General features: G+C 36.1%; 2 protein-coding genes across 2 annotated transcripts in view; both read left to right on the top strand.

Moving 5' to 3' along the window:
- LOC105173727 overlaps positions 1 to 210 on the top strand; it is a gene marked incomplete in the record, with an annotated part of 4084 nt that extends 3874 nt beyond the window's left edge. The window contains 1 exon segment of the mRNA XM_011095593.2: positions 1 to 210. Within this exon segment, the coding sequence (XP_011093895.1) occupies positions 1 to 25 (25 nt within the window).
- On the top strand, positions 6833 to 18172 carry LOC105173728 (1-phosphatidylinositol-3-phosphate 5-kinase FAB1A). The gene is made up of 12 exons (XM_011095594.2): positions 6833 to 7279; positions 7643 to 8329; positions 8905 to 9636; positions 10242 to 10395; positions 11148 to 11492; positions 12259 to 13134; positions 13228 to 13559; positions 13969 to 14092; positions 14176 to 14334; positions 14721 to 16253; positions 17028 to 17294; positions 17610 to 18172. Exons 2-12 carry the CDS (start codon positions 7716 to 7718, stop codon positions 17934 to 17936), a joined length of 5463 nt encoding a protein of 1820 aa, XP_011093896.1. The 5' UTR covers positions 6833 to 7279; positions 7643 to 7715; the 3' UTR covers positions 17937 to 18172.

Raw genomic sequence — 18778 nt, forward strand, 5'->3', positions numbered from 1 at the left:
CCTGTACTCCAAATGGCGATGCTAGTTCGGGCAGGCTCTTTATAAGCGTTGAAGTTTCCTGATAAGATGCTCCTCACAACTCGGGTAATATAGTGCTCTGCCAGGATGCCTGTTTGCCGTTGGAAAATGCAATATATTTGGATCACAGGGGTGGATAAAGTATGTTAAACTTGTTTATATATATATATATATGCGTATTTATGACTTCCATTTCATTCATGTATATATTGACTGATTTCTTTGTTCATATGATTTTCTTTATACTGGTGTCAACTTCATAATCTTGGACTTGGAAATAACTCAGTTGCGTGAACCTATCATGTCCCATTTGACTACAACAATAATCAATTGGCATTTTGCCATGACTTGACTATTTACAGTAATCTGGTCATTTGGGTATCAAATATTTTGAATGAGTTAAAGCTTAAGCCATTGAATACATGGAGATGGTATCCCAGTTGGGAACTATGAGTTTATAACCACCTAAAACCTAGATGGCACTAGTTTGTTTTGTTCCAAGTGCAACAGTCCTTGTTATCCAGGCTCTCGTAGGGACCGTGTGTGTCATGAACAATATTTCATTTCTGGAATCACTGTTTTTGCGTTGAAGGTGTTATTTACACTCTAAACTTTCTACTATCACTCTCGTACTGAAAAGCAAATTTATCCACAAGCATTGTTGGGGTATTCCTCTTTGTTCCGTTTCATTCTGAGACCATCCATGATTCCAGAACCAGTGCTTTCTCCAGATGCCCGTGATTTCATTCAATGGGAGTGTTCTCTGTCTCCTGCATGAATAGTAGCAGTACAAGGTCATAAACACCACAAAGAATGCAAAGAAAATGAAAGATTCAAACTTCATAACGCACAGCATTCTCAGGAACGTCTGCGCCACTATGAATGTGAAAAGCATGTTCACTACCACTGTCGTGCTCTTCCCTGATGACTGGACATCCTCCAACTGAAAAATCTCCCTCGGGTACAGCCACCCTATCGTGCTCCACCACGCAAAACCGACCACATAGATGCATATGCATACCACCACCTCCATTTGATCACCCTTTACTCCATATTTCACTCCGACTAGGGCTGCTACTGCGGTCTCCTCGTATATGTTATGCATGCTCGAGTCGTTACATTTTGGAGGAAAAACTAGTAATATCGTTTTCATTCTTTCTAATTGTATTTGTACCTGAAAGACAAGCATTTGAATTCCTGCGGTAGGGCACAAACTTCTTCCTCATCATTCGCCATGTGTCAGCAGACACCAAGGTTCAACCGACATTCACAGGATAATAATCAGCGACAACACTTCTTCCCCATCTTTCGCCATGTGTCAACAGACACAAAGGTTCAACTGACATTCACAGGATGATAATCAGCGACAACATGAGCGACGCATTGCTCCCAAATCCTATAGTCTTAAACAAGACAAGAATGTAGAACATGAACACATTGATCCTAGTAGCACTGCCATCTCAGAAGAAGCTGCCACGGCCCCTTGCTATGCAGCAGGCTCTCCTCGTCCCAGGCAGCCATCATATTGTTGAACTCTGCTGCCACATTTTCCACTCCACCTATATGCTTCAGCAGTGCCTTTGCCTCACCATCATGCCCACGGTCCAAGAGTGTCTGTTAGAAAGAATGACTAAAAGAGGATGATGGTGTGAGGCCGAGGCTCAGCCGCCAGTCCCGGCTGCCTTCTATTTTAGCGAAGAAGTAGTTGAAGAGGTTGGCCACCAGGTTGAAGCAGATGATGAATGTGCCCCTGTAGTTGTAGGGAGACGTTTCTGATAGATGAGTGGAACAATTCTTGTGACTCCATTGCTATAACATACTAAATCTTCTGTCCTAGATTGGTGGTACATTTTTATATACACACAACAGGTATATGAAATCCATTTCACTCGTATATATGTACCTGGTTAGCGAAGCCATCGCTGACGCCCAACAAAAAGCGGCAGACGATGAGCATGCTGACATGCACGACCGCGCCATTGATGAAGGCTGCGGGCATCATGGATTTTCACCGGCCGAATTTCTTGGTCATATTGGAAGCAAAAAAGGAGGCTATACAAATGTTAAATCATCTATTCTTTTAAATATGCCTTTCGATTGCATTCATAAAACGTAAAACACCAAAATGAAATCTCAAAATCGAATCAAATATATATACACCTGATCAATATACCAACATCTTAGCCAAGAATGAATCCTCCGGCAGATGCAGCCGTCAACGTTGTTATGACATACCATCGTTGCCTCTGCCACCAGCAAATGGAACATGCCACATCCTTTAATTTCTTAAACTTAACAATAATACATAAAAACAATCAGAAGTATATATATTTATGGTCCGAGTTTACACAATCATAACAAGAAATTTCTTGACTATTTATGTTTGTTGTTTCTCTCCTTAATTGCATGTACAGAAGAGGAGAAGGTGAAGATATTGATACAGTTATATACAGGTGATTAACATGGTTCACGTTCGTGCCTCACCTAGAGCGTTCGAGGCAGCCACATCCGCAGTCAACTCCCTATCGCTATCCGACAGGATAGACCAAATATAGAAGCAAATAGTAATTAATTGTGATGATTATGAAAGGACAAATCACCAATAACAAATGTATGGAAAATTCTTACTCGAATCAGTTTGGTCGAACTAAACCAATCACAGAACTTACAATGTGATTGATCACTTTTGTTGAACTGCACACCAATCACACAACAAATATATTGTACTTGCCGTATGAACGATTCAGATTCGACCGAACCTGATTCGGACTAAAATTTTCCCATATTATAGTATAGTCTCCTACTGCTGTTGGAATGTGATCCTCTGATGGACCCATTCCATAAGAATAACAAATAAATTTGTAAAATTGTTACATTTGTTGCACACAACACCACTATAAATACCCCTAACGAAAGAATTTGATTGATGCCCACACAAGTTTAGTTCCACGGTTGTATAACTGATTATGACACTATTAATTTTAAGAAAAGTGGTTATAACGTTTAGATTTAAATTTTCAACCATTAATTATACACATATGCTATGATATGACAGTCTGAATGCATAAAGTTTGCCCTCTTTCTTGAACAAAAAGTAGGATATGATCTGCCTTCTTTCCAGGTGCTTGCATTCAAAGAGCCATTTACACTAATTTATTTTAATTTAAACGCCCTGATTTTATCTGTACTAATTGATTAATCACGTCAGACTATTTACTTTTTCCATAAAGATTACTTTCTGGAAAACTGATAATAATTAAATACACAACTAATTAGTAACTATAAAAAATAACTAAATTAAAATAAATATTATATATGAGAGATCTGTATAACCTTATTTTATAAGTTTGATAGTTTGACGAGAGAACCATACTCAAATTCTCTGAAATAATGCAAATCTTTATAAAATATTGTTTAATGTCTAAAATGGCTCGGGATCCATGTCCTATTTATTCCGGTCATGCCCACTCGATTAAATATACTGACTCACCGCGACCATATGATCAATTCTATGTTAATGATCCAATTCTAAAAATACAATTCGGGCATATTTATAAAATACATATTTCTTGTGTCTATAGTACAACTTTTGACTGACTTCACTATTTCTTATGAGCTTACTTACACTCTGTACAATTTTACTAACTTAAGTATTGTAGAGTAATAATCTAGCTATTTTTATATTATTATCATATGCTCTATTTTGCAAATTACGTAAGGGGATCCAAGTGACATATCTAACCATTTCGGAACTGACTCTAAACAGATTAAACCCATTTAACCAAGGTAAACTGAGATACACGTTGGAGCTCAAATTCAATTGGTAAACCAAACTCTCATCGATACTTATAAAAAAATTGCTTACTCATCTTATTACAACAACACAAATATATTTTTAGGTTGTCGATCGAGAGAGTTCTTGAGAGCTTAGTCAAGTTGGTAAAACTGAATTATATATAGATGTGGGGCTGATTCGAGATCCATAATATCAATTATTATTTATGAATTCATATATATCAATTTTTTATCCACTCAAGAATCTTTCCTTTTTTAATAAATCTTTTGGTAGATTATAATTATTTTTTTAAAAATTTGACATAATTATAAATATTTTATTGCTATTTGAGTATTTGCGTAAATAATTTATTTATAAAATTATTTGCGTATTTGAGCTTGTAAATATTTTTTGTATGACATAATTTATGAAAATATATAATTTTTAAATCTTATTTTAGAAATAAAATTTGAGTCAAATTTTAAATCACTGAAAGCAGTTCTCGAAGAAATTTTTCAATAAAACGTACTTTAGGGAGTAAAATGGAAAGTAGAGGGGCTACGTGTGAGAAGGGCAGTTTTTTGTCTTATCAATGTCAAATTATTTTACTAGAAAATTTTTTATTACCTTTTATATTTTAAGAGATAAATACTTCTATACGTGTAATTCGTAAATAAAAGATATATTTAGTCCTTTTAACTTATTTAGTTAAGGTAAGTTGCAATAGTACTCTGTATGACAGTGGTTTAATGGCTAGTTAATAAAAAAAAAAAAAAGGGAGCAAAGAAAATAAAATTGTAAGTCAAACAATTTTTTTCAAATTAAACTAACTTTATAAAGGTGAAGATATACCTTCTCACATGTATTAATGTATGAATAAGTATGATAATAATTTGATTCTAAAAATATTTATTTGACCTGTAATAAATCAATAATAAGTCAATCGAGAGTAAATATAGATTTTTATTCGGTTCTTTTGTTAATATCAACAAATTTTGTGAATTTTACATAACGAATGAACTTATTTGTTAGACGAAAGCAAACGTTATGAGTATTAGATGCAATTTTCGAATCATATAAAATTTATGTATAATTATACTAAATTTCAAAAAAAGAAAGTATAATTATGCATAATATTATTATATAGGGATAATTACATTCCCCCTATAAAGTTTGATGTAATTACACGTAGACCCTCTATGGTTTGAAAAATTACATATAACACCCCGAAAGTTTGCTTCCATCTACAAATAAGTCCCACTATTAATCAAAATTTAACGAATTACTAACAAACAAATCGAATGAAAATTGATATTTACGCTCGATTGATTTATTACTAACTTATTGCAGGTAAAAATAATTCCAACTAAACTACCCTTGTAACTGTGAAGATATACCCATCTCATATGCATTAACGAGTGAAGACGTATGATGGCATTTTGGCTATAAAATTTTTTTGTTTGATTTGTAATAAATCAGTAATAAGTCAATCGAAAATAAATATAATTTTTTTGGTTAATATCAACAAATTTAGTGAATATTAACTAATATAGAAATTTATTTATTAGACTAAAGCAAATTTCAATAATACTATATGCAAACCACAAAAAATTTCATATAATTACAAAAAACCTCGTAGAAAGAATTATCCCAGTTACATGTGAATAACCTTTATAGGGTTATAGGGAATAGCAAAGAAATTATAGGGGGGGTGAGGGTGGCGGTTGCTCTACCCTCGTACGCCGTTTTAGTTGTGAATTTCATGACTCCTTTTTTAACTTTAATAGTTAGTTGGTTGGTTGAGTTACAACTCACCACACACATTACTAACACACGCTTTTCAATTCAAATTGTGACGACTTCTACTTATCCACTATGAATTTTTCAACCATTTCAAACAAATCTTTTTCTCTACTCAAACCATACTCCTATATCTTTATACGCGTTAATACATGTAAAAAAAAGTATATTTTTTCATTTTTATAAAAATAATTTGATTAGAATAAAATGTTTGATTGTAATACGACAGTAAAAGTCAATAAAAGCAAAATATTAATTTCTTAAAATTTGAATAATCAAGGGATCTACTTGTTGGATGGAAATAAATATCATAGATATTAAATATAATTTTTCAAAGTTCTACATTTAATTACATTAAATTTCATGAGCGGGATGGTGTAATTATCCTTAATTTTGAAAGAAATGATTATAATTTTTTTTAAACGCGACAATAATTTCATTTCGAAAATATGTATATCCATTTTATCTGTTCAAAATTTTTATACTTTTCATACAAGAATATTAGGTTTATATTTAATTTAAATGTAAATGTAATGTAAATAATAACATTTTATAATCAAATATGGATAATTAAATCTTTAAAATTGAAATGTGTAAACTTGGTTAGAGCTTAGCTTTAATCTAGCAATAAATTTCCATAAATATGCTAATAATTATACTACTTAATTGGGTGACTATTTAGATCCACCCTATTAAGACGAAAAGTTTGTAAGTAGAACATCAACTAATTATTTTCTTCTTCTTCTTCTTCTTCTTATTTTTGTATTTGCAGCGTACGAAAGAGAATATATATCTAAAAAAGTATCGAATTTTATATTTTACGTTATGAAGTCGATTTTAATATAAGGTATTTTCCTTTCTAAGTTATATTTACTTTTAGAATTTTGAATTATTATTCATTCTTTAATCACACTCGACCCATATTGTACGATTCAAATAATTTTTAAATAGAGCAAATTCAATTGACTGTTTTGAAATTTTTTATAATTATAAATAATTAATTATTATTTGAAAAATTAATTAATAATTTGTCTAATAAATATACTTCTATAATGAGTTATCATATGAAATTTTTGTTAGATAATTATTGATACTAAAAAATATATTTATAAATAACAAAAAATAATTATAATAAATTTCAAGAACAAATTATTAGAAGAAGTAAATAATAGTATTAGTATGTAAGAAATGATGATGTAAGTGTTAGACAAGTGATTAGCTGCGTTTCCGTATTTGCAGTTTCGGGTTCACCTGTCCCTATCCCCACTCATACCATTTTCGTGACCTTCGCACTTACCACTCTTCTCTTTCGTTTTCCATTTTCGTCGTTTTTTAGTTTTTTTTTTTTCCCTTTAATAAAGAGAACAGCTACTGTCATAACCCGCCAAATTCACCAGCACGAACTTCAATTAGTTTTTGCTTTTTGGGAATTTGTTTCTTTTTCTTTTTGACGCTCCTGAGCCACAAGTTTCTTCCATCTCTTGCATTTCTTGCTTGCGCAGAAATCTTCGTTTTAGATTTTCTTGTTTATTGTGGTTGGATAGATACGCTGGTGCGTACATACATATAGGTGTCCGCGTGCGGCTGTGTGAAGAGTTTGGTTGGATTTACGGGTGGGTTTTCTTGGGCGAAGTTGCGGAGTAGTTGATTGAGTTCAGTACACTATCTTGGGGATTCAGAATAAAGGTACTTCTTTTTTATTTTATGGGAAAGAAGAAATTATTGTTGTGAAGAAGTTGTTTGCGATGGTTTTGAATTCGGGGGTTTTGTTGATAATTTGTGTTTTTGGTCGACTTGCATTAGTTGCTGGGTGCCAGTTGAACTTTCAGCTGATTTGGGTTCTTGATTGATAGCTTGAATTGGTGATGTGGTGGTGTGATTCTTTTTTAGTTTATTGTTTGGGTATGAATGTTTTCATTTGCTGCTCATCCCTTGATTTTGTGATGTTCTTAATTCGTTTTTGTTCAGTTGGAAAGATTATTTCTGATGTCCATGTATTGGGTTATCATTCTTCTTTTTTTTTTATCTCCGCTTTATGCCGTTTTCTAGGAAATTCTATAGCTACCCAGGCTGGGGCTGATGATTGATTCATAACCATGAGCTTTGATTCTTATATACGTTCATGGGCAGTAGCGATAATAAGAAATTGTCAGAGATTGTTGACGTTGTGAAATCATGGATTCCAAGGAGAGCAGAACCTGCAAAAATGTCGAGAGATTTCTGGATGCCCGATGAGAGCTGTAGGGTGTGCTACGAGTGTGATTCCCAGTTCACTATTTTTAACCGCAAGCATCATTGTCGGCTGTGCGGACGAGTTTTCTGTGCCAAGTGCACTGCAAACTCCATCCCCGCACTATCTGATGAGCCCAAGAGTGGACGGGAGGATGGGGATAGGATTAGAGTTTGTAATTACTGCTTCAACCAATGGAAGCAACAGTCGGCTACTGGTAATAACATGACGATTGGATCAAGTCCAGGACTGAGTCCTTCACCTTCCTCTTCCAGTTTGATCAGCAATCAATCTAGTTGCTGCACCTGCAAAAGTGGAAGCAGTGCTGGTTCAGCTGGATATTCTACAGGGTCTTTCCAGCATGTTTCGTGTGCCCTCGGTCAAGGCCCTTGCCAGTCAACACAGATGGATACAAAGCCAGCAAAGGATCAGGCGAGGAGTCCTGAAAAGGTGGACTGTCTTGATGCTAGGGATACTTTCAGCGACCACTTTGGATCATGCAGCAGGTATTTTAAGAAAAATCATCTTCCATTTTCACATGAGTTGATGAGAAAATAGCAAACTCATGCTGTATAAAACTCTTAGTGGTCTATTAATGGTCTTTTGGGTTTGGGAGTTCATTTTGAGATTTTTTTAAGTGTTTGGTAATGAATAGCAGATGAACTTCTCAAATGAGTCACATCATTAGAGATTTAATGTATATCTAGTGGTCTCCAAAATGGCTTTTCAAAATTTATATCTGGACGTTACCACACATTTGAATATATCGGAGAACACCTCTTACCGAGTTCGAAGTGGAAGGATCATTAGTAGGAGTAATCATTCAGGAAGTGGTGCTGAAGCCTTTGTCATCTCTCATTGCTTTTTAATTTGGCTACTCATTGGAGACCTTGTCACTTCGTTATGTTCATGGATTTTGTTTGGTATGACCATTTAATTGGAAACTGATGTTACATTTTTGCCCAAGTATATATAATTCATTGGAACTTTTGATTGTGAGTAGTTCATGAACCTGTATTTCTTTATTGATTCTTCTATTGAAGTATCATCTGCTGCCTCATTATGCCATTTGTGGTCCCAGGAGTGATGACGAGGATGACGACTACCCTATGTGTGGATCACATTCTGGAGCTACTCCCATAAGTCCTTCTGACAGGAGCTATGGTACTATCAACTACTGTCAGAGTGATCGCATCTATGAGCCTCATGAAGTGCATTCTAATGAGGAAAACCTGCACCCAGGTCATAATTCAACTCTATCACCTGAAAATATTGAGACACAAGGATTGGACTATGCAACAAGGGTCGTGGAAGAAACAGATCTACAGGATAATCATGCCCAATCTGGAGCATCTCCATTAGATGGTTTAAATGGTGAAGAAGTTGAAGCTGTGGATTATGAAAACAATGGGCTTATTTGGCTTCCTCCGGAGCCTGAAGATGAAGAGGATGAGAGGGAAGCCCCTATAAGTGACGACGACGACGATGATGTTGGTGAGGATGCCACAGGAGAGTGGGGTTACCTACGCTCGAGCAGCTTTATCGTTGGAGATCGAAGTAGGGATAGGTCAAATGAGGAGCATCGAAAGGCCATGAAAAGAGTAGTTGATGGGCATTTCAGAGCTCTAATAAGTCAACTTTTGCAGGTTGAGAACCTGCCTGCAACTGAGCAGGAGAGTTGGTTGGATATTATTACAACATTGTCTTGGGAAGCTGCTACTCTTCTAAAGCCGGATACAAGCAGGGGTGGAGGAATGGATCCTGGTGGATACGTTAAGGTTAAATGCATCGCCTGTGGGCGTCGAAATGAGAGGTATATTTATCTAACATTGCATATCAGTTCATGTACGGATTACATTTGCACCCTTGTTCAAACTTATATAACTAAACATGATTTAGAAGTGGAAATTAATCAGTTTGCTTTACTAATCCAGAAATTTTGAATATTCCTTTACTATTGAAGGCTGTTACTGTTTTGACATTATGGGTATTGTCCTGTAATGTCAGTGGTGAGTGATTATGGTGGATCCAAGATATGCTAGACTCTCACTGAAAGTGATGAAGTTTTGTTTTGAGTGTACCATCATATGTATCTTATGCTGTCTTAGCTTTCAATTATTTAATGTGCTGGCTGTCACTTTTAGCATGCATTATTTGAAGGATGTAACTAGGACTTTTGCTGAGTTCTAAAATGATAAGTGGGTTTATTGATTGGACTCTTATTGCCTTTTTTCCTAACCTATTTTTGCCGCCCTCAGATTTCCTAAAGATATGAACGTAATCAGAGAATATTTGAAAACAAGATCCAAATTTCTGACCCGCACTGTTGAGATCATCCATTGCTTCTCTAATGTCTATGCTTTTGGTGTCTTCTAGTGTTTCAAAATTCTGATGAGAGTCTCACTGTTTTCTCAATAGTATGGTGGTTAAAGGGGTTGTCTGCAAGAAAAATGTGGCTCATCGAAGAATGACTTCAAAAATTGATAAAGCACGATTACTACTGCTTGGTGGTTCCCTGGAGTACCAACGGGTTGCTAACCATTTATCAAGTTTTGACACTTTATTACAGCAGGTTGTGAGCGAACTCTATACTCTTCTAGGTTTTTCAATATTATCCGGAAAATGCATAAATTACTTGTACGCACATAGTACATGATTTAGATTGCGTTTTCAAGACCCTAATCCGGAAGCTCTTCAGAATTGCTTCATTATTTTTTTTCTTTTTAACTTTTCAAGGAACTAATATGAATATTTGTTGAGTAAAAAAACAAAAAAGTTATCACATGTCCACAGATTCACTGGGGGAACGAGTGGATTGAAACACAAATGAATACAATGTACAAAATGGTACGCCACAACTACTTGGCCAAAACCAAATTGTTATCTTGCTTCCTCTTTTCTTTATTTTTCTTAATGTTGAAGTTTGGTTAGTGTTTAAAATGTAGATACAGAACTGTGATTTCCTTTCAAATAAACATCCGATTAAACCATGTAAAAATATGTAAACCTAGCAAAGAAACTTAAATGCAAATTTAATTCCAAATTCTTAAAGAGTGGGAGGAAATAATTATCATATGGTGGATGTTGGAAATATTGTACGAGAGAGTAGAGACAATAAAACAAGAACGGTAATGCTGATGAGAAACTGACGTTAACATTTATGCCTATTTAGAAATCACCCAAGGGTCCTGTGAATTTCATCTTTTCTATTTCTTCCGGGAAGGAAATATCTCCTTGATTACTTTATGGTTGCCAATTTGCTATTACATAGTGATTATTTGTCTATTGTCCTTATGGGCCCTTTGCTGGCATTTGCTGTTGCAGGAAATGGACCATTTGAAAATGGCTGTTGCAAAAATTGATGCACACCACCCAAATGTCCTTTTGGTAGAAAAATCAGTATCTAGATATGCACAAGAGTATCTTCTTGCCAAGAACATATCACTGGTTCTTAACATCAAGAGACCACTTTTAGAGCGTATAGCTCGCTGCAGTGGTGCACAAATAGTTCCTTCAATTGATAATCTTTCTGCACCAAAACTAGGATATTGTGACGCGTTTCATGTGGAGAAGTTTCTAGAAGATCTTGGAACTGCTGGCCAAGGTGGAAAAAAGTTAACAAAGACACTGATGTTTTTTGAAGGTTGTCCGCGGCCATTGGGATGTACTGTAAGTCTAGAAGACTTTAATGGGTTGCAAGCACCTGTTTTTTGTGAAATATGTTTTGATGTATAGAAATATTTGGAAAGGGAAAATAAGGCCTCTCCAATTTAGTGATTGTAGGTTTAGCGGACATGTTAGCTCTTGGTGTGCCAAACAAACTGATGCTTTCTGTTTTTACCTCCACGAATGATCCCAAATATATATATTTCTCAATATTCAAATTAGGAGCGGTGAGTATAATGCATTATTTGGATTATATTTAATCTGTTTATTTGTTTAGTATATAAAGCTTGATAGCACTACTTAATCCAATTATATATGAGCTATAGCATGTTAAATTTTTCAATCTTAGTCATGAAATGGTGATTGAATATTGAATGAGGAAAGCAAACTAGTGAGTGACATTTGTAATTTGTTAACTTGTGGATGAATTCTAAAGTTTTAACATCTATGTTAAAGAAGATGGACGATTTCAAGATTCTCTTCGGCAGAACTGCTCTATTGGCTAACTGACAATGCGATAGTATATATTTTATACATGCTGGAATAATATGCTTGAGAAATAGTGGATACCATCCTATTAACAATGAGGTGCAGGCTTTTAAGTATGTTGATTTAGTAACTGATATTGGACAGCTATTAAGGTTTCAATCTCAGTTTTCTTCATTTATATGAATAAGTACTTCAGAATCAATTGGTTTATTTTATAATTGGAACCTTTCAGATTCTTACCCTTAATTCTACTGCTACTGTTACTTCTTGTTGGGTTCAGGTTTTGCTCAAAGGTGCCAGTGGGGATGAGCTGAAGAAAGTTAAACACATAGTTCATTATGGTGTTTTTGCTGCTTATCACTTGGCACTCGAAACTTCATTTCTTGCTGATGAAGGTGCTTCTCTGCCAGAACTCCCTTTGAGGTCTCCGATAAAAGTTGCATTGCCTGATAATCTGTCAAGCATTGACAGGTCCATCTCTATGATACCTGGCTATAGTGCTCCTTCCTTTGAAAAGCCTCAAATGCAAGAACAGCCCAACAATTCATCACGAAATGACCTGTTTCCCGATTTCAAACAGTCATCTGGAGTAGTTCCGATGTCTGAGGCAGACTCTTTTTTGTCTAGAGGTTCTATTGCTCAAGCTCCAAATGCTGAATCTGCCACTAGAAACATGGATATTGCTGATTCTGGTCCTGATTTAGGTCCTCAGTGGGAGCAGTTATCTGCTGTTCACCACCCTAAGGAGAATAGTGGGCTGGGACTTAATGGATGTCATGTTGCTAAAACATCGAGTTATCTTGATGAAGTGGAGGGAAATGATACTTTAGATTCTAACCTTGTTTTCGAGTCTGAGGCTTCAGGACAAGGCTTTAGGTTTTCTCATGTTGATGGGAATAAAACACCTGCAAATTTGAACAGTTCTGAGTTGGTACCTTTCGGACAGCATAACATCAATCACCCTGGGGAGTTGGGACCAGCGCAAGAAGACTTTCCTCCCTCAGCATCTGATCATCAGAGCATTTTGGTTTCCCTTTCAACAAGATGTGTGTGGAAAGGAAGTGTATGCGAGCGTTCTCATCTTTTCCGAATCAAATACTATGGAAATTTTGATAAACCTTTAGGTCGATTTCTTCGGGACCATTTGTTTGACCAGGTATCTAATTTCCCTCTGAATGTCTATAGAAACTGATGTGGGCCCCACATAAATGAAGAAGATTCAGATGTTGGTTTGTAAATTTTTTGGCAGGATTACCGTTGTCGCACATGTGACATGCCTTCCGAAGCACATGTCCATTGCTATACCCATCGACAAGGCAGCCTTACAATTTCTGTGAAAAAGCTTGAGGAATTCCTCTTGCCAGGTGAGAGGGAAGGAAAAATTTGGATGTGGCATCGATGCTTACGTTGTCCAAGGGCCAATGGTTTCCCTCCTGCCACTAGAAGAGTTGTAATGTCTGATGCTGCCTGGGGTTTATCATTTGGAAAATTTTTGGAGCTCAGCTTTTCAAACCATGCTGCTGCAAGCAGGGTTGCAAGCTGTGGTCATTCCCTTCACAGAGATTGCCTTAGGTTTTATGGGTATGTGTTCTTTTTATTTTAGGCAATATAAACTCCTGATGTGTTCTAGAATTTCCACAGACAGTCTGGTGGATTCTTGTTGGCATCTCATGTTTACTCCAATTAATATAAAGGGATCGAGTTGCTCCTTTTTTCTTTTGAAAGGGAGGCAGAGCGGGGGCATTTGTAATGGTTCATTTCAAAAGTGATTTTAGAGTTTCATTTGTTTTCTAGTTTCTTCGTACTAAGGAGTTGGATTTCTTTAGTTTTTCTTAAAGCAATGTTTTGTTTTCTTAAGATAACTGAAGGCCTATGTCATCTTTTTCTTTTGCTCGGATAGACTTTTCCCATGGTTCAAGTTGTGCCTTTGTCTTACTAGATATGAAGATTATTGCCTTCACATTCTCTTACATGGTTGTAATATCTGCAGTTTTGGGAGGATGGTTGCATGTTTTCGGTATGCTCCAATCAACCTTCACTCTGTCTATCTCCCACCCCCAAAGCTTGAATTTGACTATTACAAACAGGAGTGGGTACAGAAAGAATTTGATGATGTAAGATTATACAGACAATCCTCTTATTTTTCCCCTGGTTATTGTGATTACAATTCTCAGGACTTGGTGTCATATAACTATAGGTCCGCAGCAGGGCAAATCTCCTTTTCGCTGAGGTGTTGGAAGTACTTCATCAGATTTCAGAAAAGATCAAGACTGGCACTGGCATGAGAGCAACTGAATCTGGTCAACAGATAGCAGGACTGGAATTGATGCTTCAGCAAGAAACAAAAGAACTTGAGGTGATTTTTCTTAACATTAGTTATCCTCTTCCTTGATGCAGACTATCTGTCTTGTGCAAGCATATATTAGATAAACGAAATCGAGTGTGCTCTTCATTTGTCAATGGAATTTCGGTAACAACTAGTTCTCGGAGTTCTGTTCTTAATTGAACTTGTTTTCAGGTTAAAAAAAGAATGTTATAATCTTTCAGTATTCGCTTTCAACCAACTTTTGGTGCTAATGTTTACTTATAGAGCTAATGTTGTTCTCCACAACCAAACAATACTATGTGATATCTTTCATACAATTGAACTCTGTCTAGAGGTGTATTCGTCTGGCTGCTAGAGAGTTAAAATTTTTCCTTTCTTCCTATGTTCCTAACCAAAGACGGAGGTATTTTGTTCAGGAATCATTATTGTGCTTGCTTAAAAAGGAAGTAAAATCTGGTCAGCCAGAGCTTGATATTCTTGAGATCAACAGACTGAAAAGGCAGTTAGTTTTTCATTCATATGTCTGGGATCAGCGCCTGGTGCACGTTTCTAGGTCCAATGTTCAAAGTTTGAACAGTTCAATGCTAAAGGAGAAACCTGCAGATTCTAGGGAGAAAAGGACTGAGATGGATATGGTTTCCAGGTCTGGGGTTCAGCATAGAGGGGTCAGCAGCTGGGACTCTTCTCTTGCGAATATGAGTCCTGTTGGAGTACTGAATGAGGTAAAACATGGCCACATTAACTCTCCTAATGGCTTTCATAAAGCACCAGACATAAATCGGACATTGAGCAATACACAGGACACCTCTATCCATTCTTCTGGCCCAGATTTGAGTAACCAGTCAGACATCCTGGAAATTGGAAAAACTGTGCGAAGGGCTCGATCAGAGGGCCAGTTCCAGGTGATGGAAAATGCATCTGATAATTCAGATGTTGCGGGGACTGGGAATCACCAGCCAGAAACCCTAGCTTCTAAAGAGTTCATTGCATCTCCAAATAGACTCCCCAGAAAGTCTTCTTCTGGAATGATTTTGACCACAGTAGAACCAGTTGTTGGTAACTCCACAAATGATAGATTTGTGGCTGAAGAGGCTTACCCTTTACGTCCTGCATTGCGTGCTACGCCTAATGATATGGAAAATCCAAGTAGTTGGGTGAGGATACCTTTTTCAGCTCTGTATAGGTCATTCAACAAGAATTCTTCATCAAATGCACAGAAGCTTGGCAAGATTAGTGAATATAATCCTGTCTATATCTCATCGTTCAGAGAACTGGTTCATCAGAGTGGTGCTCGGCTACTGCTGCCTATGGCTTCTAGTGACACTATTGTGCCGATTTACGATGATGAGCCTACTAGCATCATTTCATATGCCTTGGTGTCACCAGATTACCAAAACGTTATGTTGGAGGACCCTGAAAAACAGAAAAATTCTTTGGAATCATCAACTTCATTTTCAATATTGGACTCAGTTAATTTACTTTCACTTCATTCTTTTGATGAGTTACCTTCTGAATCCCTAAGGAGTCTTGGTTCTGCTGATGAAAGCGTCTTGTCCTCTGGTTCTCGGACTTTCTCGGGATTGGACCCTCTATTTCCAAATGCTTTACATGCCAGAATATCTTTCTCAGATGATGGTCCTCCAGGGAAGGTGAAGTATACTGTGACATGTTATTTCGCCAAGCAGTTTGAGGCCTTGAGAAGAACTTGCTGTGCAAGTGAGTTAGATTTCATCCGCTCTCTTAGTCGCTGTAAGAAGTGGGGTGCACAGGGCGGTAAAAGCAATGTCTTCTTTGCCAAAACATTGGATGACAGATTTATAATCAAACAAGTAACCAAGACGGAGCTAGAGTCATTTACTAAGTTTGCACCATCTTATTTCAAGTATCTATCTGAATCCATAGATAGTGGATGCCCCACTTGCCTTGCAAAGATCTTAGGCATTTATCAGGTATCAACTGTTTCTACTTGATTATTAGTATTTTCCTTTTGAATAACCTCTGCTAACAATCATTTATGCATATTTATAGTTCATTTTGGTTTCCAGCTTGCTTGTGCAAACATATCTATCCCAAGTTTAAATGGATGTTTTGTATGATATGGCAACCTAGAGATTCTGACATAGTTGGGCCAATTAGATCCCCCCTACGAACTGAAAAAAAAAAAAACAAGAAAAGAAAGCAAGGACCAAGTCAGTCCAATTAGGATACCCTGAATCTGATATTCACTTTGCAAGGTAAGATAAAGATCGAAATTAGTGGTATGGTAGTCCTTGGCAGTTCTCGCTCTGTAGATGCAAGGGCTTATTTAGTTACCAAACCTAGACTGTTGGTTTGGTCACAAGTTCAATAGGGCCACTGCAGTAGCATATCCAGTTTATTTTTTTTTACGGGCTACCAATTCTCAAACACTGGAAATACACTGATAAAGATGCTTTCATTGGGCTGCGTCATTTGCAACTTCTCTGTTCCTGTTAACTCTGCTGATTGATGCATTGGTTTTAGAATCAGTTTCTTGATCAATAAGCTGCTTTGTTTGTTAGCCAGTTCTTCAAATCACTTGTTCAGGACTTTGGTGAATCTGTTCTTATGCAAAAGTTTATGCCATTTTGACTTAGCTGGCTGTCATTTTCAGAGCTTCCAAACCATGTTCCTTTCTACTTGTATGGAATAATGATATTATATATTGTACATAGCTTACTTTTTGGTTGGTGTTTGGCATAAAGGTCACATCCAAGCATCTGAAAGGAGGAAAAGAATCAAGAATGGATGTTTTGGTGATGGAGAATCTTCTTTTCAGACGCAATATCACACGGCTGTATGACCTTAAAGGATCTTCTCGATCACGATATAATCCTGATTCAAGTGGAAGCAATAAAGTTCTGCTTGATCAGAATCTGATAGAGGCTATGCCAACTTCTCCTATTTTCTTGGGAACCAAGGCAAAGCGTTTGCTGGAGAGAGCTGTGTGGAACGACACTTCATTTCTTGCTGTAAGCTTCAAATTGATTTTCCTTTTCTTAGATGAAAGCACCATTCTCAGGTGCTGAAATTCATGCACAGATTGTACTTGCAAAAGATGATGCTTTTCACTTCTTTCTTTGTCAAGTTCTTGCCATTACTTGCTGAATGAGCTCTCTTCCAGCACCGTATATATATCAGACAAGTTTTAGTGTTGGATTATGATTACCATTTAGACTGTTTTCTGCTCCAAGAACTTGTATCAATCCATCCGTAATCCATTCACGTGCATCATTTCTACGCTCTGGACCGATTAAACTAATTTCTTCTTCTTTATGCTGTTCCAGTCAATAGATGTGATGGACTACTCGCTGCTGGTTGGCGTAGATGAGGAAAAGCACGAGCTGGTGCTCGGGATTATCGATTTCATGAGGCAGTATACATGGGACAAGCATCTTGAGACTTGGGTGAAGGCATCAGGCATCCTCGGGGGGCCCAAAAATGCCTCTCCCACAGTTATTTCTCCAAAACAATACAAGAGAAGGTTTAGGAAAGCCATGTCTGCTTATTTCCTAATGGTCCCAGATGAGTGGCCTGCCTTGATGATCCCTCGCAGTGATTCCCAGTCAGACCTATTTGAAGAGAACTCTCAAGATAGGATCTCCCCACAATGACAACATAGTTTTTCATTCTTGTAAATGTAACGTGTCTTTACATGACACCTTTTTTCTCCTTACAGTTCTGTTTTTCCATAGTTGCCCGATTGGATCTGTTTGTAGACTTGGATGCAGAAAACACATTTCTGTGCAAGAATTTTTTGATGTATATACTCTCAGGATGTCTGCGGTAGCTTCTTTTAGCATTTATCAGCTTTTTACTTTACTGAAAATAAATGAATATTTGTGATTCATAATTTCTGCTTTTAATCCACTTAAGTCAAAAGCTCATTTTAGGCCCGAAGTAATAAGCTTTTGTCTGCTAATTTTTTGCAGCTTCTTGATAAAATTGTAGGTGTCCAGAAATTTGTACCGGTACTCTTTTATTCAAATATTTGAAGGTAAATTACAATGAGTTTTTACGAGGTTTGGTATAATTATAAATATTTTTCTGTCATTAGAAAAATTACAAATACTTTTTGATATTCGATGAAATTATGTAATCCGCAGATGGAGGTTTGTAATTGTCAATTTTATTCTTAATGTATTTTTTTTAAAAAGAATCATAAAGTTTTTAAAAAATCGGTTGAGGTAGATGGAAAATTTTGAAACTTTGTAGAATATATTTTTTTTACTTAATCCATACAAAATGTTTATATTTTTTAAAAATAAATAAAGTTATAGTTTATAGTCAACAAGTGCATTTTGGTGATTTATTATAAAGGGATGGATGGTGACTTAATGGAATTAACAGATTGAGTTAATTATTAAACGATCATTAAAATTAGAGAGTATTTATAATTTTTTAAATAATAAAAAAATATTTGTAATTATATCAAACTTAAACAAAATTCGTCGTA

Source organism: Sesamum indicum, linkage group LG11 (assembly GCF_000512975.1).
Source record: "Sesamum indicum cultivar Zhongzhi No. 13 linkage group LG11, S_indicum_v1.0, whole genome shotgun sequence".
NCBI classification, from domain to species: domain Eukaryota; kingdom Viridiplantae; phylum Streptophyta; class Magnoliopsida; order Lamiales; family Pedaliaceae; genus Sesamum; species Sesamum indicum.

Coding starts and splice junctions, on each gene's coding strand:
- LOC105173728 (XM_011095594.2), top strand. CDS start 7,716: ATGGGCAGTAGCGATAATAAGAAATTGTCAGAGATTGTTGACGTTGTG. Junction 11,493..12,258: donor CGCGGCCATTGGGATGTACT/GTAAGTCTAGAA, acceptor TGTTGGGTTCAG/GTTTTGCTCAAAGGTGCCAG. Junction 16,254..17,027: donor AGATCTTAGGCATTTATCAG/GTATCAACTGTT, acceptor TTTGGCATAAAG/GTCACATCCAAGCATCTGAA.